Source organism: Oikopleura dioica, chromosome 1, assembly GCF_907165135.1.
Source record: "Oikopleura dioica chromosome 1, OKI2018_I68_1.0, whole genome shotgun sequence".
NCBI classification, from domain to species: domain Eukaryota; kingdom Metazoa; phylum Chordata; class Appendicularia; order Copelata; family Oikopleuridae; genus Oikopleura; species Oikopleura dioica.
This window is the reverse complement of record NC_137291.1, coordinates 3256913-3284358: the sequence shown is the minus strand read 5'-3', so window position 1 is coordinate 3284358 and position 27446 is coordinate 3256913. Positions and strand designations below refer to the sequence as shown.

At 39.1% G+C, this 27446-nt stretch overlaps 5 protein-coding genes across 6 annotated transcripts; 3 read left to right on the top strand and 2 right to left on the bottom strand.

Moving 5' to 3' along the window:
• The first annotated feature begins 229 nt into the window (after positions 1-229).
• On the top strand, positions 230-1346 carry LOC145708383 (potassium channel subfamily K member 5-like). The gene is made up of 4 exons (XM_081786046.1): positions 230-638; positions 678-764; positions 806-1062; positions 1108-1346. The coding sequence occupies exons 1-4, from the start codon at positions 411-413 to the stop codon at positions 1193-1195; spliced, it is 660 nt and encodes a 219-aa protein (XP_081642172.1). The 5' UTR covers positions 230-410; the 3' UTR covers positions 1196-1346.
• LOC145708343 (gap junction delta-2 protein-like) lies at positions 1345-20021 on the top strand. Its single transcript, XM_081786007.1, has 7 exons — positions 1345-1539; positions 1600-1796; positions 1843-1981; positions 2139-2212; positions 2256-2394; positions 19606-19686; positions 19730-20021. Exons 2-7 carry the CDS (start codon positions 1696-1698, stop codon positions 19976-19978), a joined length of 783 nt encoding a protein of 260 aa, XP_081642133.1. The 5' UTR covers positions 1345-1539; positions 1600-1695; the 3' UTR covers positions 19979-20021.
• Positions 20009-23453, bottom strand: LOC145708354 (uncharacterized). Of its 2 annotated transcripts, XM_081786027.1 has the most exons (3): positions 23302-23453; positions 22692-23260; positions 20009-20102 (listed from the first exon to the last, which is right to left on the bottom strand). In XM_081786027.1, the coding sequence occupies exons 1-3, from the start codon at positions 23311-23313 to the stop codon at positions 20030-20032; spliced, it is 654 nt and encodes a 217-aa protein (XP_081642153.1). In that variant the 5' UTR covers positions 23314-23453; the 3' UTR covers positions 20009-20029. The 2 variants fall into 2 exon arrangements, with proteins under 2 accessions (XP_081642153.1, XP_081642145.1); XM_081786019.1 differs by lacking the exons at positions 22692-23260; positions 23302-23453 and adding an exon at positions 20744-21110 and having other exon boundaries at positions 20009-20698.
• A 249-nt stretch (positions 23454-23702) lies between these two features.
• Positions 23703-26193, top strand: LOC145708293 (protein KRI1 homolog). The gene is made up of 11 exons (XM_081785953.1): positions 23703-23837; positions 23883-23985; positions 24031-24257; positions 24300-24525; positions 24566-24801; positions 24919-25066; positions 25116-25255; positions 25301-25527; positions 25575-25681; positions 25727-25923; positions 25968-26193. Exons 1-11 carry the CDS (start codon positions 23769-23771, stop codon positions 26154-26156), a joined length of 1869 nt encoding a protein of 622 aa, XP_081642079.1. The 5' UTR covers positions 23703-23768; the 3' UTR covers positions 26157-26193.
• Positions 26194-26225: 32 nt separating this feature from the next.
• LOC145711571 (uncharacterized) lies at positions 26226-27358 on the bottom strand. The gene is made up of 2 exons (XM_081789262.1): positions 27259-27358; positions 26226-27217 (listed from the first exon to the last, which is right to left on the bottom strand). The coding sequence occupies exons 1-2, from the start codon at positions 27350-27352 to the stop codon at positions 26226-26228; spliced, it is 1086 nt and encodes a 361-aa protein (XP_081645388.1). The 5' UTR covers positions 27353-27358.
• Positions 27359-27446: the final 88 nt, after the last annotated feature.

Here is a 27446-nt window from a genome sequence, read left to right as displayed (position 1 = left end):
AAAATTTATGGCATAATACGGCAACAGCTTGTTGTCAGAAGTTTATTAGTTTCGAGGCAGGCCGCAATCAAGACCACCTAAAACTATTTTAACGATAACAAAGAATCGAGAAATTAATCAAAAAAAGTTCGTTTTCCGAAAATGGAAACGAGAGAAGTCAATCGCGAGGTGGTGGGACGAAAAGAAGAAGAGGGAAAATGCTCGGTAAAGAAGGGAAAATGGCGACGTCCTTGGAAAGTGTCATTTATTTTTGATCATAAATATTTTTCACTGAAAAATTGACATTTTAAAAAAGCTTCGTTTTTTTAACCTTCATCATTTATGTCATCATTGGTACCTTTTCCTTCGGAAAGCTCGAAGGCCCAGCAGAAATAATCCGCTGCAAAGAATCTCAAAGGGCGCTTGTTGAAATGCGGGATTCCTTCGAGATCAATTCCGACGGGCAATTCGTCCTGTCCGAAAAGAACCTAACGGATATCATCGCAACGGCAGAGGAATACGCAGGAAAAGGCGTCCCTATTTCTATGTTCAAAGAAGATCCGGAGGAGCCTTGCCCGATGAACTGGACACCTAAAAGCGCTGTATATTTCGTGATGACCGTCGTGACCACTATTGGTTACGGAAACACTGCGCCTAAGGTTTGTCAAGCTACGAGTTCATGTTAAAAAGGACTTTAGACTGTGGGAGGCAGAATTTTCTTTATTTTTTATGTGATACCGGGAATCGTTCTTTGCGGCGCTCTTCTTGGAGAAATCGCCAAACTCGTAAGTTTTTATCTAAAAAATAGCATGAAAAATATTTTAAGTATACATTTATTCGGAAGAAAATAAGACGACGCTTCGAAAAGATTCCTCTTTTTCTGAAATTTCTCTTCGTCCTTCTTTTCGGCATTGGCTTCTTCATCTGCATCCCTGCCATGATCGTTTGCTTGGTAGAAGGCTGGACCTATTTTGAGGCTCTGTATTTCATGGTGGTTACGTTTACTACTGTTGGATTCGGGGATTATTCTGTTACCCCAGGAAGCAACTATCAATTTGGCATTGTGATTTTCATTTATCTCGGGTATGAAAACATTCTTCTTTTGGCTTTTTTCATCAAATGTTCTAGCCTCGCTTGGTTGGGATCAATCATCGGCGCGATTCAAGAAAAGCTCGAAAACCGACTCGAATCTTCAGAAAACAACAACGAGGATTAACCATCTTTCCTCCAAGAAAAAAGCGAATGACCACTATAAATCAAAAAATAAAAAGATCAGCAAAACTGTTATTTGCATTGAAATTCTTCCTGCGTTTTTATTCGCGTCAATTCAATGTAACGTGACAAAATCATGTCTGTGGGCTCCAAAGTTTGCTGCCGGAGGAAATAAACATTTTTTACCAAATCTCTCTTCAAATACGATTTTTCTCTCGCGAATTTTGAAAGATACAGAATTGATAACAGAGGGATTGAATCATGGCAGGGTGGCATGTGATAGAGAATTACCTGCAAGAGACTCAGAAGCATACAACCTTATTGGGCAAATACTGGATTTCGACTTTTCTAGCACTAAGGAACGGGCTTTGATAACTCATACAAGGAAACATAATTTCAATCAAAAACCCTGTATAAAGACTTCTCCTTCTATTCTCCATCGTCGGTAGCGCCTTTGGAGGGTCAGATCTAGAATGCGACACAAAAACGCCTGGTTGCGCTAGAATGTGCATCAATCAATTCTTCCCAATCACGCCAAATGGATATTGGGCGATTCAAATGCTTTGCGTTTGTCTCCCAATTATGCTTTTTGTCGTCTATGTCAGGTGACAAGCCAAAAGAAGAGGCAATCGCAAATACTGCCATTTCTAGTGACAAGAAGCAAAAAATCGCGATTGCACGAAAGTTGCGGCTAGAAGAACTTGAAAAAGACAAGGCCAAGATCGAAAATGAATACACCGCAAAACTGAGAGCGCTGAAAGAAGACCTAGAAAAGATCGACTACTCAAAGGTAGGAGAGTTTATTTGAGAGTCTGCGCCCGTGACTGTGAATTTGCACATCTATTTAAACATGTCGCGACCTGTTGAATCTGGCGTTTTACTTTTCCTGAGTCAGGAAGGACCGTCAAGAGGGCGACTCATTCGAAAAAAGCTCAAGTTCTTTTGAGGATTACGAAACAATCCGTGGTGTAACAATCGATGGAAAACAGCTTGAAGCACAACTCAAAGAAGAAGAAGATCGGTAGGATCATCCTTCTTTTTCCTCCCTTTTTATCTTCTTTCAGAATCAATCAAGAATGCGAGGCTCGACAAAACGCCCTAGAAAAAGCGAAAAAAGACGAGAAGGAAAATAAAGATGATGATCGAGCGACAAAAGCGACCAAATCTGAAAATTCGACTCCTTCCGTTTTGTTTCTTGCTTATGTAACAATGGGACGTGAAAATATAAATTTTCGGTTTTGACAAAATGTCGTAAACGTATCATTTTCAAAAATCTAAAAGTGCAGTTATGTCGAGCTAGATGTGCCATTCATGAATCTGCAAAAAAATTTTGGGATTTCATTATTATGAAGCGTGGGCGGGGCGATCTAAGAAAAAGTTACGAACTCGCCTAGGGACCAGGGGTACTTATTTTTTCGGTTTTTTTTTGGGCTTTATTATTCTCTATGATCCAAGGACGCTTCATCTTTTTTCAGATCAAAAATAACTCATCCCAATTATGAAATATTGCGTTATTCATTATTTTTACCCATTATGTAATAGTTTATGAGGATTATACTAAAAATATTGGATATATAGCTGTGATTGGCCAGTATATGGCCACCTAAGGTCACTTTTGGTCGAGAATTGCCGGAAGACCTCCTGGAAGACCACCCTGGTGGAAGAGTTACTGCTGGAAAACAAATAATTAAAAAGATAATTAAATAGCTTTGAAGGGCCAGTAATTGCCATTTTCGGCTAATTTTGGTCACTCTCTGCTGGAGGATCTTCCGGAGGACCAATCTGGTGGAAGATTATGTGCTGGAAGAGAAGTATTTCAAAAAGTCATTGAACAATAATCAAGGGCTAGTAATTGCCATTTTTTCGGCTTATTTTGGCCATTTTCTGCTGGAGGACCTCCCGGAGGACCAACCTGATGGAAGAATGAATGCTTGAAGACAAGAATTTTTAGAATTGAGAATTAGCTCGTTATTGCCATTTTGGATAAACTTCGATCACATCGGTCATTTCCAAAGTGTGATAAAATAGAAGCGCGGTTGTGATGACCTGCTGCGCCGCCTCTTCTGAAGCGCCATAAGTGTCAAAATGAAAGTCTACGGTATCATGCTATGTTTTGATCAGTTGTTTCTATCAGTTGGCATTGGCCTTTATAACTTGACGTGAGTTGGTTTTATCATCATCAACATGCAATTTCCCATTTTTGTTCAGCTAGTCATCGCAGTTTTGTCCGCAACTCTCATAGCGGACTTACTCCGGGACAACAAAAGAGAGATCTATGAAGGGCTGAAAGTCTTTTTCGGCTCAGATGCGTCTGCGACGAATTCATCGTCGGAAATAAGACAACGCCGCTCTGCGGAGCAAGAATTCGTTGACAATCGAAAGTATTCTTTTGAGGTCGAGGATTCGTTTCTAACCTCGTAAGTATTCTTAATCGTATTTGGGGGATCAGTCAAGACAGTTGATTCGGAAAACTACTTCTGGTGTTCATGGATTAAAATCCGTGACCCAGCATGAAAGAGTCGATGATACACTTGGACTGAATAAGTAACAGAAATCATTCATAAAAACATTTGACAGACGGGTTCAAGGTCGAGGGGTCAAAGAGGAGGGTAGTCCGATACAGTTCCATACGTGGTAAATATGCCATATGAAGGCCTCGGCGAGCGTCATACTTGCGACCTCAAAAACCAACGAATTTTGTTTGTCAAATTAACAGAAATCTCTTCAACTAAGAGAAAGATACACACTTTAAAATATGATATTTTTTTATTTAAGAACTTTTACCGCTGATTAAATGATAAAAGTAAAATAATTGTATAAAATTAAATTCAACTCCCATTGTGAATAGAATTTATTATTCATTAATGTAGGACTATAAATACAGAAATATTGGTCTTAATATGGATTAAAATCCGTTTAAGACGTGTTAGATTTGAAGAAAAAATAAAAATTTATTTAAAAACAAAAGCTGCTGTTTGTGATAATTGATAATTTTCCTGTCTAATTATGGATAGAATCCGTTTTAGACAATTTTTTCCAAATTAACGATTCAAAATGCATGCTTATTGTTTTTAAATATATTTTTTACGAACCAATTATTTGACGAATAGTAAGCATTGAAAAAATCCTTTTGGAATTAAGTAAATGCGAATTTTAAGACGTAAGCAAATATTTATGATCAAAATAAGTTTATTTGTCTTATTATGGATAAAATCCGTTTAAGAAGCTTCTATCTAAATTTATTATAAACAATGTCTGCTTATCGTTTTATATATTTAAATTTTTTAATTTGATCATTGAACAATCAGTCCTTTGGTTTATATACATTGGTTTCCATTTGAGTGATTTTAACATAAAAATATTAATCAGCTGTAGAAGATTCTTCAAAATCTTTCTTTCTAGTATCCACGATACGGCAAATGTCATTATCGGTAGCGAAGAATTCGCCGAATTCACGCTGAACCTTAAATACCCAGGACCTTCTTCGATGAGTGTCCAGTTTCCCGACACAGGAGAAGCAGTGATATCATCTGACCTTTCTTGTGGCGTCTTTTTAGGAAAGGTGGCTTTTCGTTTAAATACAGCTCAGTAAATACGATTGTCATCATAAAAAAGCGCATTTTCTTGCTAAAAATATGTTTGTCTCCATCGAGACCTTTTTCAATTTGAATATTGAAGCCGAAATTGTGGAGAAAATTAAGCTATCCAACCCTCAGCAAGAAGAATTTTTAAATTCCATCGTAACAAAGATTTTGGGAGGATGCGACGCGCATCAATTATTTCAATTGTCCGTCAGGAAAGAGGCATTTTATAATTTCTTATCATATTTATTTGTTTTCAAGACATCTAAAATCTTGAGTGCCCCTTTTTAAGATCACGAAAAACGAGTGAGCCCATAAAATCTCTATGCGGTGACCTATTGATTGAGGCATTCCAACGATTCCTCACTTTTCGAAATTTTGCTGATCGAAACGATTTTCTTATACGACGACTCATTTTGTCGAGTTTCATCGTGACTACATCTTCAGCTGAAAAAGAGGAGTTGATGTACATTTCACCTGGATTCCAGTTCAAAAAACATGAGCGAGCTGAGAGAAAAAAAACTTTCAATGACCGTGTGGTGGACAATGAGTTCATTTTTTGTCAAAAAGAAAATTTACTGGATTTAAAATTGGCGCTCGCTTACGTTGACTCTCTCAAAATTTCAATGAAGACAAACTCAATCCTTGATTATGTTATTTCCGATGAGCGTATTGAAAATGATGATTTTCAAGATAAACATAAGAGGGGGTTCGATTTGACTGCAGCAGTGGACGAAATTAGTTTTTCACTCCCCTATTTTGGCTCCTACCGAGGTTCTGAAATTTTAAAATATTGAAAATCTGAACTTCAAAATTAAGCTCATAAACAAACCGAGGACTTGGAGAAAAGAGTGAATGTTGCATTACAGGAACTAAAAAAGAACCAACAAAAACTTGCTGTTGCTATTGATGACTTCCGATCAACACCATTCAAGAATGATGATAGTTTAAAAATACAAGCAAAAGCCGACTCAGTTGAGTGGGAGCAAGTAGTTGATGACAACATGCATCGATTCGAGGCACTGTCGAATTTTGTCAAATGTCTGCTTACAAACAGTCAGCCGTGCGAGGATATCGGTATATTATCAAAATATTTCTTTATTAACAATCTTTAGATTACCATACCCAAGGGTTATTCAAATCTTTGTGTAGAGCGAGCCAGAATCAGAACACGACAGTTGAAAGGCAGCATTTAATAGACCACTCCTGCGAGCTTATCGGTATTTCTATGTCTAAAATTTCTATTTATATTTTTAGTTGCAAATTATTTGTTCAAAATAGATGAGCCTTCCTTGAGTCTTTATAAAGACAATCAAACTTTTCTTGGACTTCAACTCTCAAGTAAAATGCCAGGTTAAATTTTATTCACAAATATTGCTCAGTGGAGATAAAAATGCCTGCGAAAATTTCCCGATACAATGCAGTCAAAGTCGAGTCGCGCGGACGCGTTAACGCTGATGCTTACGAATCGCCCGATTTCAGCAATGCAATAATTGTGCGCGAGCATCGGGATAATCAACATTATTTTCGATCTTTTAAAAGAGATAGGTTTGTTTATCAATGATTTTTATTATTAATGAATTTATTAAGATGCGAGCGGGGTATTGGTGAAGCATATGTTTGTAAAATGAGAAATTCAAAAGAAGGATTCGGACTTTACCAGCATATTCGTATCTCTCAGTCTGCTTTCACTTTCGGCCGTGCTCATTATCATTCTGATCGTATTTGTATCGAAAGTGGACATGATACATATGCTGAAATAAAAACCAATGAGAAAGTTCGAAGTCAAGGTAAAAACTATTTCAGTAAGTGAGCGTCTAAATTTTTTTTAAGCGGGAATGATATGCCTACCAAGATATTCAAGAAGCTATAACGCAGTGATAAAAATGCAGACCTTCCTTATTCCTAAGCGAATGGTTTCATATACTCTTACGCCAGCGAAGCTTGATAACATGTATCAATTCTCATCTTTAACCCCGGAAACATACTCATGGTCGCATAGTGCTCTTACCATGCTTTCAAACGGATTTAATTTAACTGAATTAACTTATACCCACATTGATAACTTTTTGTCCAATCGCTCAGAAAATGTTTTTTCTTCTGCAAAATCATTTTTTAGAATTCTAATTAGTGATATCAAAATATTTCTTGTCATTGTTATGATTGTTCTCTCAATTATGTTTGTTCTACAATTTGTTATTAAAAGTTTGTAATAAAAAATTATTGTATTTTTATTCAGATTTTCATTATTAAATTGATCCAATGCTTCTCATTATGCTCATCATTTTTCAAAGGTAATGTTTATCACAATGATGCATTTCGAATTAAAATATTTTATATAAAGCGACGGAGCTCCTCTAAGTCATCTCGATCTTAACGTCTACGAACGCAGTTTAATCCAACTCCAGCGTCATCTCTACCGAATGCTTATAAGTCCGAGGCTTTTTCAGATTATTTTTCTTGCTTATCTCTTGAAATTTGTAAAAAAGAATTATATTTACGTTTCTGTTGTTGCAATGATACTATTTGTTGAGTTTCTGTATGATAAATATATTTGAATTTTAGAAAATATCTTCTGACTTTTATTCTTAGAATGATCTGGTTTACAATATTCATCGGATCAGTTGTCTCGATATTTTTAATATCACTCACCCTTTTGAATCAAATTATCAGAAAAGATGCAGTTAAAAGATCAATCGTCGGACCACTGGTTATAATAAGTGACTTAAAAGGTTAATTTTCGATTTTTTTCTATAAATAAAGATATTTCAAGATTATCCCGAATTCAAGCAGTGTTGTAAATGCGCTAAATTCTTCAAAAATACTGATTATTCCGAACACGAAACTACCTGCAATGGTAGGGCGTAAAAATTTATCAATAATTGTATGAAATGATTCTAGGAACTGAATGTCGTTCTTGCGGCAAAATTTTTCTTCTTCCAGACGAATATAACAGTCATCTTCATGGTAAATGTAAATATCGAAGGGCTCATCACTCGCCTCAAGAAATCAAAGTTCCAATAAAAGACTTTCCGAGAGGTGATAGTAGCAAATTTTTATAAAAACTAATGAATATTTATAGGTCGCTCAAGTCAAAATCTGAAGCGTGTTCAGTGCATTTTTTGCTCGGAAAAGATCGCAAAAACAAGATTTTTTACTGAACATAAAAGTACTTGCAATGGAATCCAGTGCAGATGCTGTCTTATGTTTATTCCCGCGTCAATTTTTCCCTCGCACGCATCTTTATGCACGCTGAATTTTCGCAAAGATCGAACTGACGAAAAAAATTCTCAAGAACTTTGGGAAATCTTCGACAAAGATGTTCAACTTTCTGATAAAAAAAAAGAATATTCTAAAGATGACAGAAAACGTCGATATGAAGAAGCAAAATTTTCAAAAGAACTGGAGGAGGAAGAACAGTTTATCAATCGGAAAATTGCACGTCAATGTCAAGCTGAGGATAAATTGATAAAACATACAAAAAAACGCATCGAATCCATCATCAAACAGCTTGATGAAAAGACGATAACATCTGTGTTTTACTCACTTGGACTCGTGAAAATTGAATTTCTCAAAGATTTTGTCCCTCGATTCGCGGAGATATCAACTGATGCAAAACGTTCATTTATCGCTTCAATCGTTCCATCACGACCCGACTCTTCAGTACTTCCATATATTATTCAGTCAATGAACAGAATTGAAGTCAGCAAGCATGCAACATTAACGGCGATTGAAGATCGCCGAAAAATCTTAGAAAATCAAGTTATTCGAAAGAGCCGAGGCGAATTACTGAGTTCTCAACAGAAAAACGATAGCAACAACGTGGTTGGAAAAATCCTGCCCGATCGTATCGAAGAACCGGTCTACTTTGACGCTACGAAAATCAAAAACCGATGATTTTTGGCTTCAGATATTTAATGAAATTGGCGCTTTTCACGAAACAAGGAATCTCAAAAAGGGCGCAGAAGAAATCGTTAAAGTGCAAAAACTTATTTTATCCGCGACAACTCATGAAGTTTACGCACTTGCTCGAGAACGATTGGGATTTTATGTTTCGGAGCATCTTTTGAATAAATTTCGCCCAATAAACGTTGTCATAAGAAGTAGCGATAATTATTGGGGTCTTCAATGCCAATGCGAAAACTGTACGAATGGACAGTCATCCATCAACTTCATCAATAAAATTCGCCGAGAAAATATGACGGAAGATCAGCGTAAAAAATACAATTGGATAACCGTCGAGAATTTCTTCCAAAGAAGTGTCTGTGGAGACAATATTTATGAAAATTTTCATTGCGCTGATATTCGTAAACATTTCCGTAAGTCATTTTTCTTGATCTTCTATTTATTTTTTGTGATAGAATGCTTTCGACACTTGAAAAATGAAAAATCCTGTAACCGATGCAATCATAAATGCGATTCAAGCTCAATCGACGATATTTTAAACGATCTCTTAAAAGATGTTAAATCATCGGAACATAATTATCGAATCCCTCATTTTAAGGTAGTTTGACGCTTTATTTGAAAATTAATTAATTCATGTTAGGTTAAATCAAAAGAAATTATTTGGGTGCCTCAAGGATCTGAAACAGCTCTTATGAAATTCAAAGAGGCGTTCCAATTTTGCTCTGAAAGCCTCCAGAAAATGCACGCCCATCATTTCGACAGAAAATTATCACACGAAAAGCGAATCAAGTGTTCAGCGGGTGAAGTCGAACTTGATCGAAATCAAATTTACGTTGAGGTTGGTAAAAATTTTAAAGTAAAGATAAAAGAACAAATTTTAGTTTGACTATGGCAAAAATTTCTCGATTTTACCTTCAAGAAGAACTCAAGGACAATTTTTGGTAAAAGTAGAATAAAATTTGATTTTAACTTTTTTTAGAACAGCAAATCAGTTGCTTCGCTGACTTATATCTTTTCCGCGTATGATGATATTGAAGAGCAATGGTTTCGAATGGTTTACCACGGTCTTTCCTATGAGAAGGATATTTCCAGTATAAAAATACTTGAAGACATCGCATTCGAAGATGCATCCAAGCGTAATCTTGATCTCTCCGGAAGAAAAATCCTCGCAGTCAGTGACAACTCCGGGGGGGAGTTCAAAAATAGGTTTAGTCTCTCCATATTGGAGAGTCTTCGGCCGACATGCCTTCGATTTAAATGCCCGAGCCATGGAAAGGTTGGGTGAGCAAAAAGTATTTTTAATTGTAGGCTTTCTTTTTTTTTCATTTTTCATAATTCTTGTTATTGATAAAAATTGTTCATCCAAAAAAGAGTCTTATCGATGGCTATCATGGCTTTGTGCCCTCGATAGCGGACAAGTACAACAGTCTTGATGAAGGACTTGATCTGCCTGAACTGATTGAAAAACTTCGAATTGAGGAGAATCGAATTCGAGCAGAAAGGCCATTCGAAAAATACTTCGAACGTGTATTTGTAAACCTGGAGAATTACGATAAACTAGAGCGGAGAGAAGTGTTCCCCTCGACTTTTCAATGCCGAAGAGTGCGAATGGCATGTTTTTCAGAAGATCGATCGAAAATTCAATTCACAAATGCCATCTGTTCATCAAATTGTGATTCTTGTGCTGCCGGTGATTTCTCAAATTGTCCAATGACATATCGAGAAGTTGTTGAACGCTCAATTCGTGAAGCGGACATTCGACACAAAAATAAGAAGGATAAAACCCAGTCTCAAAGCCAAAGCCAAAGTCAAATGGATTGTGAAAAGCATTTCGATCCAGACAAAAATCAAAGCCAAAGCCAAAGTCGAATGGATTATGAGAAGCAATTCGAACCAGACACAAATCGAAGCCAAAGCCAAAATCAAGCGCATTCCCAGAATCACAGCCAGAGTAAATTTGTAAATTCATCGTCGATCAATGCTGATGGTGAGACAGAGACCGAGAACTTTGAAGAAGAGGAGATACCTAAATCGGTCGTTCATCCGCTTCCAACACTTATTGTTTCCGAAAAAGAAGACGAGAGCGCAACACGAAATCCTCCTCAACTTTCTTTGCCTAATATCGATATTGATATGAAACAAATAAAGAGGGCTGTTCGCGAAATGACGGAAGGTAAAGACAAAACCTACAAAAAGAAATCGCGGATCGTCGCAATTCTTTCAAACCAAATAGAGCCTATTATTTGGATGTTCTTTGCAACCTCGTCAATCTTATGAAGAATGAATTTTCTCAAGAAGTTTTACTTGTTGATCCAAATAAAACTGCTGCCATTCTCGAAGAAACGAAAATGATATTCGGAACTTCTGGCCAAGAATTTTTCATTTTTATGGTGGAGGAATGGAAAATGTCAATCGCATTATCTTCACTTTTTTCTTAAATGAAGAATCGATCAAAAATAAGTCATTTCTTGGTATCGGAAGAAAAAAGGGTCATTTCGTTGTCGCTGGTCTATTGAAAGACGAGAACAAGATAATCCTGTATGATCACGCTGACAGTCCAGAAGATTATTGGAGTTACGGTATGTCGTCATATTTTTAAGGATAAATAAGTCTATTTTTAGTTGGCGAGATTCTCACGAAAGTTAACAGTCATATTTGGGGAGATTTTTTTGACGTCGAAATCCCGGAAACGATGCCGCAAAACGCGGATGACTGCGGCCCACACATGATCCTGGATTCTGAAATTCTGTCGACTAAAAATTATAGTTTTATAAAGTCCCCTTATCAATTTAATTCCAAAGATATTAATTTTTTGCGTGAAATTCATTTGAAATTCTGGACTGCACAAAAATATGAAAAAACTGCTTTCTTTGAATAAACTTGAATTAAATCTTTAAATTCGTTTCCTCCTGTGTAATGATAAAGTAAGGGATAAAAAGGATGTTATAAAGTTTCAGCCCCGTTTTTTGATTTTTAAATTTAGGGGGCTTCACGGGCCTTCGGGCCGTTTCAGCCCCGTTCCGTGATTTTTAAATTTAAGGGGCTTGACGGCCCTTCGGGCCGTTTCAGCCCCGTTCCGTGATTTTTAAATTTAAGGGGCTTGACGGCCCTTCGGGCCGTTTCAACCCGTTCCGTGATTTTTAAATTTAAGGGGCTTGACGGCCCTTCGGGCCGTTTCAGCCCCGTTCCGTGATTTTTAAATTTAAGGGGCTTGACGGCCCTTCGGGCCGTTTCAGCCCCGTTCCATGATTTTTAAATTTAAGGGCTTGACGGCCCTTCGGGCCGTTTCAGCCCCGTTCCATGATTTTCAAATTTAAGGGGCTTGACAGCCCTTCGGGCCGTTTCAGCCCCGTTCCGTGATTTTTAAATTTAAGGGCTTGACGGCCCTTCGGGCCGTTTCAGCCCCGTTCCGTGATTTTCAAATTTAAGGGCTTGACGGCCCTTCGGGCCGTTTCAGCCCCGTTCCTTAAATTTTAAATTTAGGGGCCTGACGGCCCTTCGGGCCGTTTCAGCCCCGTTCCGTGATTTTTAAATTTAAGGGCTTGACGGCCCTTCGGGCCGTTTCAGCCCCGTTCCGTGATTTTCAAATTTAAGGGGCTTGACGGCCCTTCGGGCTGTTTCATCCCCGTTCCTTAAATTTTAAATTTAGGGCCTGACGGCCCTTCGGGCCGTTTCAGCCCCGTTCCGTGATTTTTAAATTTAAGGGCTTGACGGCCCTTCGGGCCGTTTCAGCCCCGTTCCGTGATTTTCAAATTTAAGGGGCTTGACGGCCCTTCGGGCCGTTTCAGCCCCGTTCCGTGATTTTTAAATTTAAGGGCTTGACAGCCCTTCGGGCCGTTTCAGCCCCGTTCCGTGATTTTTAAATTTAAGGGGCTTGACGGCCCTTCGGGCCGTTTCAGCCCCGTTCCGTGATTTTCAAATTTAAGGGGCTTGACGGCCCTTCGGGCCGTTACAGCCCCGTTCCGTGATTTTTAAATTTAAGGGGCTTGACGGCCCTACGGGCCGTTTCAGCCCCGTTCCGTGATTTTCAAATTTAAGGGGCTTGACGGCCCTTCGGGCCGTTTCAACCCGTTCCGTGATTTTTAAATTTAAGGGGCTTGACGGCCCTTCGGGCCGTTTCAGCCCCGTTCCGTGATTTTTAAATTTAAGGGGCTTGACGGCCCTTCGGGCCGTTTCAGCCCCGTTCCGTGATTTTTAAATTTAAGGGGCTTGACGGCCCTTCGGGCCGTTTCAGCCCCGTTCCGTGATTTTTAAATTTAAGGGGCTTGACGGCCCTTCGGGCCGTTTCAGCCCCGTTCCATGATTTTTAAATTTAAGGGGCTTGACGGCCCTTCGGGCCGTTTCAGCCCCGTTCCATGATTTTCAAATTTAAGGGGCTTGACGGCCCTTCGGGCCGTTTCAGCCCCGTTTCGTGATTTTTAATTTTTCGACCTTGCTCCCGCTCCCCCCCGCACCCGCAAAAGTTCGCGGGAATTTCGAACTCTGGTTGCTTGTTGATCAAGGCCGTTTTTCGCAATCGATCGAGTTCATTTTCAAGATCTTCCATCGCTTTGAGCTCGTTGGCGACCTGTCTCGATATTACATAAACATTTTTTGGGGAATCCAGCTACCCTTCATTTAATTTTTAGATCAAGATTGGTAGTTTCTAAAAACAAAGCTAGTTTGAAAAAAATCTGTTTTTTTTGGGCTTGAGGCGTGTTTGAAAATGAGCCAAAATCGTTATTCTTCTCGAGTAAGTCCTCTTTCGAGCTCTCTAGCGCCTAAAATGCTTGATAATTTTTTTTTTCGAAAATTATATTTTAAGCTGAAGGATAGATCTACAATTTAGAAGTGTTAAAAATTCAAAAGTACAAGAGCATCTATTGGTCAGCGCTGTTCAAAAATACGTGATTTCGCAAAACCAATGGGGACCCCTTAAGTTTCTTCACCTGTGCGATTTTGCTCTCGAGCGTGTCTTCCAACTCAGCGACTTTTTTCCTGTCCGCCACGAGTTCCTCCATCGCATCTTCCAATTCTTGTATGTGCTTGTCGCAGAGCACGTCTTATCCACGCTCTACCTGGGCGGAATGCTCCTGCTCATTTTCCAACTATTTGAGCAAAGTTTCGAGTGTCTCTTTAAGCTCGACGATTTCTGACTCTGCCGTCTTCAGCCGGGAAAGGAACCGCTCATCCTTCTTGTTTTGCGCTTGTTTTTCCTCGACTAACAACATGGAGAACTTCTTGAGCATTTCGATCTCTTCCGAAGAGTCTTTTGTCAATTTCTCGTAGTTCCTCGAAATCCTGCCGTAGAGTTTTTTCTTCTTCCAGAAGAAGCTTCATTTTTTTGCCGGCAGGCCTCGGACAATAATTTTTGTCCCGAAAAAAGCTCATTTTCTATTTTACCTAAAAGATTTTCAAACTCGTCGGATTTGTCCATGTATTCTTGATGTTTTTCTTTTCCGAACTCTTCCATCAGCTAAAAACTCGTATGAGCAACTTTTTTTCTTTCAAGAAATAAAACGGACTCTTACTTGGTGATGTTTTTGCTCGGTGGAGCACATTTCCCTCTTCAATTTTCGCATCGACTCCTTTTGGTGCACAATGATGCTCTTGAACACCATAGCTTTTTGCCTCTCCCTGATTAATTAAAGAGACTGATGTCAAGTAAAATGACTGTTTATTTCATGATAAACTGGAAGTAAAACTAAGAGAGTAAAAATAATAAAATGAAGATTGGAGGAGTGAATTAAAAAAACATCGTAAAATATGATGGAGATTATATCAGTACATAAGTTTTTTTCTGAGAAGTTGAGACCCTATCAACTTTCTCAAATTGGGCATGTCATCTTCGCAAAAATCGAAAGCCGCATCGCGGGAAATATATTCGGCAATAGTCATGCAAAATATAGCACAATCTGAAAGATATTAAATTGGTGATTTTTAAAAACTGTATTACCGTAAGAATTCGTTTGCCGGGGGACTTCTTCTGAAATCGATTCGGACTTCCAGTCATCGCTCAGTGGACAGTTTTGCTTCACCTCGTGCTCGGTCTAAAATTATCAATTTGAAACATTTGAGATCAATCAAAATTACCTTCAAGTACTCAAGAAGAATCGACAAGCATTTCGGGTTATCTCCACCCATTGAATCGCAATAGCGGAGCACCTTTTTCTTCGTGTCAGCAAAGGCCAGCGTCCAATGAGTCCCGCCAACGTGGATCGGGAACAAGATGATGTCTGTCTTGAAAATGTTGCATTTCCGCGTCCATCGTTTGACTGAAGCGTGGCCTGCTTCTTGAAGCTTCTCATACAAATAACTATTGAATGCATGTACTCGAAGCATGCCCGGATTTTGGAGAGATCGCTGCTCGATCAACTTGATGTACAAGTTGATGACCTAAATAAAAATGAGTTCAGTGAAGAAAATTTGACTATTTTTCATACCTCTCCGTCCACCCATTGTGTTCCGCTTAAGCTACTCAGATGATCTTTGGTGATGAACATTGGCGAAATCTCCGCGACAATGTCATTCGAGTTCTTTCCAACCAAAGCTGCACGGTCTTCACTATCCATTTCATGGATTTTTTTTATATTTGCCGGACGCTTCAAAGCCGAATTTTTTTTCAAGCGAAATTCAGGCAGCAAAATAGGCTGGAGATAGAGAGAGTCTGCCTTATTCAGTTCAGAAAGATGGGTAAGACAAATTTTTTCGGCTGTTTTGATGAGATTTTTCTTAAACTTAGGCTGACATTTAGTTTTGTTGACATGATGTATGAAATTAGGAAAATTACTTGACATGTAGTGGATAGAAAAGTACTTTTCATCTATCTTAAAATTATCTAGTCTCGCCAAAAGTTTCAGTGGTAAATCTCTTGTTTTTCTTACACCATATCTTTCTCGAAGCTCTCTTTCTCTCTCTCGCATCGCTCTCGCTTTTTGCTCTGGAATTTTCATCTCGAATTTTGGTGTTCGAAGTACCAAGAAATTAAAATATATACCCAGAAAAACAGCTGACAAAATGCGTTCTTTTGAACTGCATCAGCGATGCAATCATTTTGATCACAGTCGCGGCTAGAAAAATCAGCAGTAGGGTCGTTGAGCACCGCACAATCCACTATTTCTCCGAAACTCGAAAAATGATTCTTGAGCATTTCTTCCAGTTCCACCGGATCGTTTATAATTTCGAGTTTGGTTCAAAGAATGGTCGTACTGAACTACAAGATCGCAAGCTATCGAATTGCTCCAACAGCTCGCGAGAACGTGCACCAATTCTCGACGATCAAATAATAAAGGCTGTTGATGCAGCGAGCGGAAAACTCAATCATGTACCAGTTGTTCGAGGCTCTGCCCTGGAGATACCAGCCAAAATTCGCTGAAGAGAAAAAGAACCCTCCAAAAATGCGGCATTATTTTTTCTGGCAGTTTTTTCTGGCAGACACGGTCGAGAACACTTGCAATTGCACGATGAATTACCTGCGCGGCGAAAATGACTCGATAGAGAAAGCAAATGCAGCGTTCAAGATCAAGCCACATGCGTCGCCAAAATCGTCAGCGGTTTGCCAAGTTCATTATTGACCCGTCAAGAACAGCCAAGTCAAACCGAGAAAACAGGTGCGACTGTCTCAATCCTTGCTCAGAAACGATCCCGGAAGGGCAATTTGTCCAGTACGGGCATGAAAATTGACTGTATGGATTGTAGTCTTACTGTAATTTTGAATCAAGCGAGTACAAAAACGGACGGGAAATGCTGCAGCAAGTTTGCAGATCGTGTATTTCAAGCCAGCGGAATGAAAATAGTTGAGAATCGTTGGAAGATCTTTTGCGTCGGATTTTACGATAAAAACTTTTGCATGGTTCTTAGAAAAAAGGGCGTTTCCGTATGATTTTTCTGAGGCGCACTCCAATCACGAATTTCTCAATTTCAACGCAGTACTTTTCTCCCATCGGTGCCTCAACACCTGGAATATCGACTGTAATTGGCTCCCCAATCGCTTTCGAATTCTAGTGATGATTTTGAGCACTTTGGACTTGTTCGCATCTAGCTTTTGTCGTTTTTTAGGAAGAGTGCGCGAATCTTACAAGAACGGTCCCAGACGGAGTTTAATTATTTGTGCTCATTAAATTATACTGAATCAGATCTCCCAAGGGACTTTTGCCAAGAAGTCCGCTGCTGAAGTCTGATAAAAGCCACGTCCGTCGGCGTAGCTACGATTTTGCCATCATTTCTGAGCCTATTTATCGGCACAAGCAATAACCGTTACTGTAATGCCCTGTAAATACGCATTAAAAGAACTCATCTAGCCCTGCAAATAAGCACATAGAAACAAGGAAGAGAATAATCGTAAATAAAACTAGGATTCTCCAAAAGATGGTTTTTTTTTGTTGCTCAACTCAAGCTGCAGTATTTATTCAAGAGGAAAATCGAGTTAGCCGGCGTTGATCTTATCGATGAGATCGTGTAGGTCGGAGCCGTCGACGGTGCATCCAACGGACTGGGCAGTGCCGAGGATTTCTCGGATGGTGCCGGAAAGATCCCGGGCGCCAGATGTCGGCACCGATCTTCTTTGGGGAGAGACCGAAGGGACCGATCTTTGGGGCAAGGGCGGAAGTGGCACCGACTTCGCCACCAACAACTCGGAGGTAGACCTCGACGATGGCGGTTGGATCGAACTTTGGCAGTTATTTCCACTCTGTAATAACACGGGTCAGTCTTTAAAAACGCGGTGACAGATCGAATCGTTGCAATCTGCCCAAAAAACGGCTGGAGGGACAATTGTCCCGTCCAAGTCTTGAGGAGCGCGCTACCACACCGCTTCAGTAAGCTACTAGCCCTAACCCTAACCCTAACTAACCCTAGCCTATCCCCCTCGGATGAGTTTGTTCTGTCATTTTGCTCAGTGCCCCCTAACCCTAACCTCAAAAATAGAAAGTACATTTAGCTAGAATTAGTTCTTATCAGCAAAAGTCTTAATGGCATCAGATAGAGGAGAGATTTTTATTCCTGGCTCGTGATTCTGATTCTGGCGGGTGCTCCTTGGCGCCTCTTACTGTTCGGCTAGTAACTACTGAAGCGCGGTGTCGTAGCGCGCTCCTCAAGACTTGGACCGGACAATTGTCCCATCTCCCCCAAAAAACCTTCCCGCTTTCTGGTTCAATCGAATTTGCTGCATCTAAGAATCTCTCTTTCTTGAAAATCCCTACCGAAATGTTCGAACTGCTAATCAACAAGTCACTTACGTTTAACCGTATGCGTCTCGGTCAGAGCACCCCCTGTGCGGCTCGCGGGGGAATTTTTTTCACCCGCCCATCTAGAAGAATTTATGCCTTATTTTACGCGTCTTCGGAGCAAAATGGGGTGAGTCTCGTGTTATCAGTGTCTTGGAGACAGATAATCTTCAATTTTTGGCGTTTTTCAGGCGAGCTAGAGACTGTTATGTAACAAATTTCATGTTCTGGAGACGAAAACGCACCAACTTTACGCGCGTTCCTTCGATTTTCTAGACAGATTTCATGTTCTCGAGACAAAAAATGGCTATTTTTGACGGTTTTTTACAATTTACTCATTGATGAAAAATACCAACATATCATTTTTATGATCTAAGAAGATAGGAAATTCGATGTTGATTCTTATTCTTTTTGAATTTTTGAATTTGGACCAAAAATGGCCGAGAAATTGGCAAAAAAGGGGCGCGGGGGAAAAAAGTTCCCCCGCGAGCCGCATACGGTTAAAATTAAAATTCGGTTATTTTTATTCAAGGACAGATTTTATCACGCAGTCGATAATGAAAACGGCGATGGTAACGCATTCCACAGAAGAACCTCGTCGTTGTTGATTCAGTTGCTGTGGTTGTTGAAGAAGTTGTTGTTGAAGTAGTTGTCACGACGGACTCCTCTTCATCTTGAACTAAATAGAGAATTTTATACAAAAATAAGGATTTATGGAGTTAATTGATAAAATTATACAACTAGATTTTATAATAAATAGTTCATCATTAATTTTACCTGAAAACTTGATGATAATGACCAAAACGACGACCAAAACCAACAGGAACATGATTTTTTCCTTCATCTCTTCAAATTTTCTCATTTAACCAGGGGTTCATTTATTGATATTTTCCATGTTTCACAAATTTCAGAAAAATAAAATCAAAATTTATGAAAAACTAGCTAATGTCAATAATTGAACCCCTGGTGTTTTAAAATTTTTGCCTTTGAACTTGTTTTTTCCGGAAGCGGAAGCGATTTTTATGCCACTTTTCTGCGGCCAAAAGAGGGCGCAACATGCCGCTCTCGCTCGCCGAGAGCGGGAACCACTGATAAGGATAATCAGTGGATAATCATTAACATTAATCCGAGTGATTTTACAAATTTCAGGTGATAGACTAGTGATCTTGCAGATATCAGAATATTTACTGTATTTATATATTTTAAATGAATAAAAATCGATTTTTAAAAGGTTTATCTTTTCCGAGAATACTTTTTTTTATCATTTTTATGCTTTATTAAAGAAATAGATAATTTAATTCAGAAAAAGAATCTTTCGTTTTGCATTTATTAAGAATTTTTCGAAATTATTATCAAATTTGAAATTTGGCAATAACTGATGATAACGATGAGTAATTTTAGATCTGAAAAAAGATGAAGCGTCCTTGGATCATAGAGAATAATAAAGCCCAAAAAAAAACCGAAAAAATAAGTACCCCTGGTCCCTAGGCGAGTTCGTAATTTTTTCTTAGATCGCCCCGCCCACGCTTCATAATAATGAAATCCCAAAATTTTTTGCAGATTCATGAATGGCACATCTAGCTCGACATAACTGCACTTTTAGATTTTTGAAAATGTTACGTTTACGACATTTTGTCAAAACCGAAAATTTATATTTTCACGTCCCAATGGTAAGACCACGAAAGAAGAGATTCTCGCGATTTTTGAGCTGACAAAACCTTCAGGTGTTTTTCCGAACAATTATCGAAGCGATCTTCATCTGGTATTACTTTCAAATCTACGCCTGGACTCTTTACATGCCAGAGGTAAGCCCCTGTCCCCCTGTCTACCAGACAAACCGTTTTCTAGACTTACCAATGCGACCGCGAACCATGCAACAACATCGTCACTTGCTACATCTCCCGCCCGCATCAGAAGACGATCGCGATTTGGATCATGTTCATTACTGGCTTGATCACGGTTTTCATCGGACTCATTGAGTTTATTCAACAAGTGCCGAAGATCGGCGCCGCCTGGAGTGCGAGACACGACGATATCACGAAAAAGTACAAAGTTGAACAAATGAGCTCTGAGCAGATTCGACTGACTTCTATGTAAAATTGATAATGGACGAATAAAACTCACATGTTGACAAAAAAAAAATTGAATTTATTTTCCACAGAGAGCAGGGAACTTAGGGCTACTGATAGGGCGTTCGATGCATTCAGAATAGTTAGGACAACTCTCTTTGTGATGAGGGAATTTCTGGACAGTTTCTGGTTTGCAAAAAAGTTCAATCAAATTTTTAGAGAAACATAAAGATTGCAGACCGGTTGGTCCAATCACGATTTTTTGCTGTTTGACAGGCGCTTTTTCTTTTTGCTGTTTCCCACGCGTTTTTTCTTTCTCTGTATCGCACCCTCTTTTTTCTGTCCATCTTATTTGTCGATTGATGTAGTGAACCATGTTTTTTGATCGCCATTTTTTGTTCGTATTACCGTCCATGCAAACGAAAGCGTTGTGAAAACTCTTAATCGATTCGTAAAAATTGTGCATCATTTCTATCCTGTTAGGATTGTCGACTGATGGACGGATGAAGTCATTCTCGTCGCCGGATCCAGCAAATTCAGCGCAGTTATCTTTCACTCTTGCACCAAAATTCTCGACTCTTTCAAAGAAGCCTCGTATTTTCTTCGGTGTTACGGCAAGGCAATCATTTTCGCTTTGAGAGACTTTTTCGAGAACAGTCTCGTAGGCTTCAACGATTTCTTTCCATGCGGTAGCTGATGAAATGCTCAGCGATTTACTCACAATCGAAGAGAAAAGCAAAAAGAATATCTAAATAAAATAAAATTATTCTGAAAAGAAAATCTCTTGAAATACCTTCATCTTCATTTTGAAATGAAAATCGTTCTCTCTGAAAAAATCGAGAAACACATTCGTTTTTCAATTTGACGAAGTCGCCCTTTCCACTAGATGAGTTCATGAGCGAAATTCAGCACTCTTGTAATAGAGAGCTCTAATGGTATGTCATGCAAGTTTAACCACTTTGTTCATACTTGATATTTTTTTGCCGTTGCGTTGATATTTTCTGTTTTTGATGATTTGCCATTTTTGAACGTAGAAGATATTTGTCAATTCGAAGTTAAATAGCTCTCTAAAAAACTCATCTTATTGTTTTTGAAAACAGCCTACTCTTATGTTTGTAAAAATAAGTTAAAAAACCTTCTTATTTTCTTCTTAGTTCCCCGAATGGACTCGATTCCTAAGACGATTTTCAATAAAGATTTCTGAGCGATACATGAAGATAATCGTCTTGTCGAACTTTACATCGGCATCATGGTATGAACCCTTGAAATTTATTTTTTCAGCCTTTTTGAAATCAGCTGTTTTCTGAAAATATTGATTTCGAGAATAAATGGATGAAAAGGGTTGAGACCTAGATGCCAATGTAGAGCTCGACAAGACGATCATTTTCATGCATCGCGTGCCCAGAGTTGCAAATTTGCTGAGCTGAGTGAGCTGAGCTGGCTGAGTGAGCTGAGCAGTCACTCAGCTCAACTCAGCTCACTGATTTACGAAAATGAATTTATCTGCTCAGCTCAGCTCAGACAAGTATCATTCAGCTCAGCTCAATGATTTTAACACAATTTCACTACTAAAAAATAGCTCAAATCAGCTCACTCAGCTCAGCTCAGCTCGAATTTGGGTCTGCTCAGCTCAACTACCTTAAAAAAGGTCTGCTCAGCTCAGCTCAGCTCAATGACCTCTGAAAATGGCTAGCTCAGCTCAGTGAGCTCCGAAATAGGCCAGCTCAGCTCAGCTCAGAGAATTTCTCACTCAGCTCAGCTCAGCTCAGCGAAAATAAAGCAAAATTTGCAACTCTGCGCATGCCTGCTCAGCTAAGTGGACTTGGTAATGCCGATGTCCGAAAGAAATGGTACTTTTACAACCTTTTCGACAAGCCAATAGATCGTGAACCATTCAGCAACATCGTCACTTGCTACATCTCCCGCCCGCATCAGAAGACGATCGCGATTTGGATCATGTTCATTACTGGCTTGATCACAGTTTTCATCGGACTAATTGAGTTTTTCCAGCAAGTGCCGAAGATCGGCGCCGCCTGGAGTGCGAGACACGACGATATCACGAAAAAGTACAAAGTTGAACAAATGAGCTCTGAGCAGATTCGACTGATTTCTATGTAAAATTGAAAACACACGAATAAACTTTAAAGCATAAAATAAGCCGACAAAATAAAAAAAATGAGTTTATTTTCCAAGAAGTATACTTGGGCTAGTGGTAGGTTCGATGCATTCAGAAAAGATAGGACTAGAGTGGGTCACTTTCATGATTGGTCTTCCGAACTTGATTTAATTTTATCAGGTGATAGATCTGACCCGAATAAAGAACTTTTTTCAATAGATTCGGAAAAAAAATTTTTTTGGGGTTCTTTTTTGAAAAATTCATGTTCGAAAAAATGGTTTTTCTAGAATAACTTTTGGGCACACCCCCATATCACGTGATATTATGACGTCATCAGATAGAACTCGTCAAGCTCGTCAATTCGATACCCGAATCTACTCCGGGAAACTACAGGAACTTATCTTATACACATTTTAAAGCTCTGACTATACCGGAATTGACTCTAATTTGACCAAAATTTTTCAATTTTCATGATTTCCCAGATTCTGCAAAAGTATTTTCCCGGAAGGGTATGGAGGTATTTGAGGGCTCAAAATGATCAGCGCAACGAGCTCTATCAGATAAGCTCAAAAAACAAAGCGTACAGAAAAATTGTTAGAAAAGTGACCCACCCTAGATAGGACACTTCATTTTGTGAGGAAGAGCGAGTTTCTCGATCCTTTCTGGGTTACAAAAAGTCTCAATCGCTTCTCCAGTGAAACAAAAAGGTTTCCAACCAGTTGATTCAAGCAAGAGTTTTAGCTGTTCTTCAGGCGTTTTTTCGTTCTCTCCGCATCCTCTTTTTTCTGTCCATCTAATTTGTCGATTGATGTAGCGAACCATGATTTTCGATCGCCATTTTTTGTTCGTATTACCGTCCATGCAGACGAAAGCGTTGTGAAAACTCTTAATCGATTCGTAAAAATTGTGCATCATTTCTATCCTGTTAGGATTGTCGACTGATGGACGGATGAAGTCATTCTCGTTGCCGGATCCGGCAAACTCAGCGCAGTCATCTTTCACTCTTGCAGGAAAATTCTCGACTCTTTCGAAGAAGGCTCGTATTTTCTTCGGTGTGACGGCGAGGCAATCACTTTCTTCTTGAGAGACCTTTTCGAGGACAGTGTCGTAGGCTTCAAGAATTTCTTTCCATGCGGAAGCTGATGGAATGCTCAGCGATTTACTCGCAATCGAAGAGAAAAGCAAAAAGAATATCTAAATAAAATAAAATTATTCATTAAAATCTCTTGAAATACCTTTATCTTCATTGTTAAATGAAAATAGTTCTCTCTGAAAAAATTGAGAAACACATTCGTTTTTGAATTTGACGACTTCGGAAGTCGCCCTCGCCACTAGATGAGTTCATGAGCGAAATTCAGCACTCTTGCAATAGAGAGCTCTAATGATATGTCGTGCAAGTTTAACCACTTTGTTGATACTTGATATTCGTTTTCCGTTGCGTTGTTGATACTTTCTGTTTTAGATGATTTGCCATTTTTCAAAATAAAAATATAGAATTTCTAACAAAAAAAAATACTTTTAGAAAAACTTGCTAACTAGAGCTCCCCGAATTGACCAATTTCAAGCGGTTTCTCTAGATTTGCTTCCTCAGATATTCAAATAGCGCGCGGCGCGCTCTTATTGGCCTCAATTTTCTCTCTAAGGAAAAAAATTAAAATCCATTTTTTCAGAAAAAATAGAGAAATAAGAAAAAACGAGAATAATGGGATTCAAAGTGAACAAAAAATTTGCAGATCATTATGACTCGTACAGACGAAAAGAGACATTACAGGTACTATTTTCAGCGCGAATAATTGATAAGAGAAAATAATTCTAGCGCTTCAAAGACCGCTTTGGGTCATCAGATGAAGAATCAACTTCCGAGGAAGAAGAGGAAGACCCGCAGTTCACCAAAAAATCTACTCTTGGCTTTTTAAAAAGTAAAATTTGCCCTTGATTCTCCCTCAAAACCTATCAAATTCTAGCGCTGGATGCGTTGAAACGAAACGACCCGTCGATTTACGATTCCAAAACGAAATTTTATGAAACTGATTCTGAAGAGGATGAAAACGAAAAGACGAAAACAGAGAAATCCTTGACTTTGAAAGATTACGAAAGAAATGTGGTGCTGAAGAAGGGCGGAATCGTCGATGAAGAAGCTGAAGAAATGGAAGAATTGACCAGACCGTCTACGAGTGGGAAATCGCATAAGGTACGTGAGTGAATGGAGTTCCAATTCATGAGATTTATTCAGGAAGAACAAGAAGAAATCAAGTCCGAATTCGCAAAACTCGCCGAGTCCGATTCTGGCTCCGATTCCGAGGATGAAATCTTTTCGAAGAAAGCGATCAAGTCCGGCGTCGCGACAGAAAAGGACATTGACTGGGATTTGCTGGCGAATAAGAACTTGGACGAAAAGGAAAAGTTTGTCAAGCAGTATTTGATGAATGCGGCTTGGAATGAAGATGAATCTGATCAAGGTAAGACCGACTTTTCTTCGCTTTTTCACCATTTTTGTAGATTATTCTTCTGGAGAAGAACTTGTCGCGCTGAAATACCACAAAGAAAACGGCAAAGCAGCTCAAGAATCGTCCGAGGAGGAAGAAAGCGACGGAGAAGACCTCTTTTCGTCGAGAAAACTTGAAACAGACGAAGTCAAAGAATCTGTCGACGTTTTGAAAACGAAGTTTGAGCGAGAAGAATCGAGGGAACCAAAAGCTTACCCGAGAAATGGTGTTCCTGACAGCTTGCGACAGGTATTTCGCTAACTACAGTAGCCATTCTGTATTTCTTGAGATCAGGAAGCCGCTTGCAGCTTCTCGATTTTGGGATTTAAAAGCGCTAGAATTGTCTTTTCTGACAATTTTCTTTAGGATACGAAGTCAGAAGCAAAAGCAAAGAAACGACAGGAAAAGAAAGAACGCAAAATGAAGAAAGAAAAGGAATACAAAGAAAATATGGCTAGAATGAAACACATCAAAGAAGAAGAACTCATGGCGAAAATGGAAGAGCTCAAGTCCGGTAAGAAATGCCTCATTCTCTCCTTAGCCTTATCTTCCTTCTTTTCTAGCGCTTGGAGTGTCCGATATCGACATCGATCCGAGCTTGTTGAAGGGCGATTTTGACCCGGACAAGCACGAAGAACTCGTGGAAAAGCTAGCTGCGAATTTAGGAGAAGACGAATTCGACGAAAATGGAGAGCTCATAAAGGTATGCCCGCTTTTCTACACTTGATATGACTTGTGACGTTTTTAGCCGGTCTTTTCCGACCTGGAAGAATGGGAAGAAGAACAGGCAGAAACAAAACGAAAAGCGAAAAAGGAACGAAAGCAGAAAAAGAAGCGCGGTGGCCGTGGACGAATTCGCGAGACAGATGATTACGAAGAAGCGAAAGAAAAGTTCCCCGAAATTGCCAAAGAAATCGACGAGCTGGACTATCAAGTTGATATGGTCGGCGACACTGCCTGCAAGTTTAGATATCGGTAGGAGGATAAAAAGGGAAGTGGTGGTCTTCTATTGTCGTTTTTAGGGAGGTTGACAAGGAAGATTATGGACTAACAGCTGATGAGCTACTGAATGCTACAGATGCAGAGCTGAATCAGTGGGTCGGTTTGAAGAGAGTCACTCAATGGAAAGGTAGGGAGTCACTCTTTTGACTGTATTTTTATTCTTTCTTTCAAGACGATGGATTTACGAAGAACAAATTCTGGACGAACCCGAAAAAGATCGAAGCGAAAAAGAAACAGATCTTCAAAAGTATTTATGGGGACGAATACGAGGTTGAAAAGGCCCAGGAGCCGAAGAAGAATCGAAAGATTAATTCGAAACGGCGAAGAAAGCTGAAGGAAAGACAGCTTTTGGAAGAAGGCGAGGACCAGGTTAGGCTTTTTTCTTGATGTCGGAGATAACTGATTGTTTTCAGGAAGAAAAGAGCGAAGAAGAGCCGGCGCAGGAAGTTGAAAAGAAGGAGAAGAAGATAAAGAAGAAGCGAAAGCACAAGGGACAGTTGGACAATATCACCGACGATCGATTCAGCTCCTACGGACTGACGAAAGACGAGATCAAAAAGATCAAATATGATCCTGAAAATGCCCTCAAATACAAAACATAACGTTATTGTATAATAAAATTGTCTTTATTGCAGCAGATCATCAGAAATATGCTCATGTATTTGTTAAAACTATATGAGACAGTCAGATGAAACATAATACGTAACAATTTGTTTTGTGAAACTTTGCTTTGGGACGTCGATTTTCAGTCGCACAAAATTTAGATTATCTGAGTCAATTTTAATTGTTCCTGAGTCTTTAATAGCTCGATCTCTCGAACTCAATATTTTCCTTGGATCCAATTTGTTATCACCATCAAAGCTAGCTTGCAAGTACAGCTTTCTGTCAATAGGCGAATACAGGATGAAAACCAATTCATAGTAACTGTCTCTTTCGCGAACCAACGTCTCCAATCCATATCCAATGAAGAGAATTTTTTCATCAGCCTGAGTGTGATAAAGTCGTGGATAGTAGTAAATCCCGAAGGTTCCTTTGAAAAACTCCTCATTATTTGGCTTTGAAAACAAAACTTTGAAACTCAAGTTAGTTGTGTCATCTTTCAGGGCATTCAAAAATGGTTCGACATCGTCACGAGTATGATATTTGAAAAGATTCGGTTTAGGTGGGAGGCTACTATGTATTGGTTTTTGAATTGCTGGGATTGCAAGGGTTTCCATTTTCGTGTTTATCTCATCGTTTTTGCTTTTTCTTGGATTTTCGTAGACAAGATCGTAGACGTTTTCTGTATTTTCTTCGGAATCAGGCTCAATAGAATTTAAAAATTCGACTTGATTCTTCAAATTTTCGATCGTTTCAGTGAGGTTCTTTTGACCTTGGATAGCAGATTGATACTTTTTCTCCAAAACGCTAAACATATTTTCCAATGTTTCGATTGTCTTCTGGCTAAGGGCTTGATTCTCGTGATTCAATTCAATTCTCTCTTCCAAAGCAGAGATTGTCAGCTTCTGATTCTCATTTTGATTCTCAAGATCGCTAACTTTTTCGACGAGCTCGTCATTCTTCTTTCGTAGTTGATACTGCTCTCTTTTCAGGCTTGTTAGTTCAGTTTCATAAAAGCCCATTTCTTGTCTTATAAGAAATGTAATTTCTTCTTTCGAGAGAGCTTATGAAAGAATGAATGCAAAACTTTTGCTAAAAAAATACCTTGACAAGCTCTTGAATCGCCAGATTCTTTTTCATACGAAACAAAACTCTCAGGAGCAGGTTCTGTGAATTCAGAGTGGGAATATTCAGACATTTTCTCTCTTTTCTGTTCTTTCGAATTTACAATATTTGATCGGGGATACGAATCACATTCGTTTGGCAAATAATAACGATGAGTAGACAAAGCT

Coding starts and splice junctions, on each gene's coding strand:
- LOC145708383 (XM_081786046.1), top strand. CDS start 411: ATGCGGGATTCCTTCGAGATCAATTCCGACGGGCAATTCGTCCTGTCC. Junction 639..677: donor ACGGAAACACTGCGCCTAAG/GTTTGTCAAGCT, acceptor AAAGGACTTTAG/ACTGTGGGAGGCAGAATTTT. Junction 1,063..1,107: donor GTGATTTTCATTTATCTCGG/GTATGAAAACAT, acceptor CAAATGTTCTAG/CCTCGCTTGGTTGGGATCAA.
- LOC145708293 (XM_081785953.1), top strand. CDS start 23,769: ATGGGATTCAAAGTGAACAAAAAATTTGCAGATCATTATGACTCGTAC. Junction 25,528..25,574: donor GCCTGCAAGTTTAGATATCG/GTAGGAGGATAA, acceptor TGTCGTTTTTAG/GGAGGTTGACAAGGAAGATT. Junction 25,682..25,726: donor GAGAGTCACTCAATGGAAAG/GTAGGGAGTCAC, acceptor CTTTCTTTCAAG/ACGATGGATTTACGAAGAAC.
- LOC145711571 (XM_081789262.1), bottom strand. CDS start 27,352: ATGTCTGAATATTCCCACTCTGAATTCACAGAACCTGCTCCTGAGAGT. Junction 27,218..27,258: donor CGATTCAAGAGCTTGTCAAG/GTATTTTTTTAG, acceptor TTCTTTCATAAG/CTCTCTCGAAAGAAGAAATT.
- LOC145708343 (XM_081786007.1), top strand. CDS start 1,696: ATGTGCATCAATCAATTCTTCCCAATCACGCCAAATGGATATTGGGCG. Junction 1,982..2,138: donor AAAAGATCGACTACTCAAAG/GTAGGAGAGTTT, acceptor AGTTCTTTTGAG/GATTACGAAACAATCCGTGG. Junction 2,395..19,605: donor CCGTTTTGTTTCTTGCTTAT/GTAACAATGGGA, acceptor CAAAACCTTCAG/GTGTTTTTCCGAACAATTAT.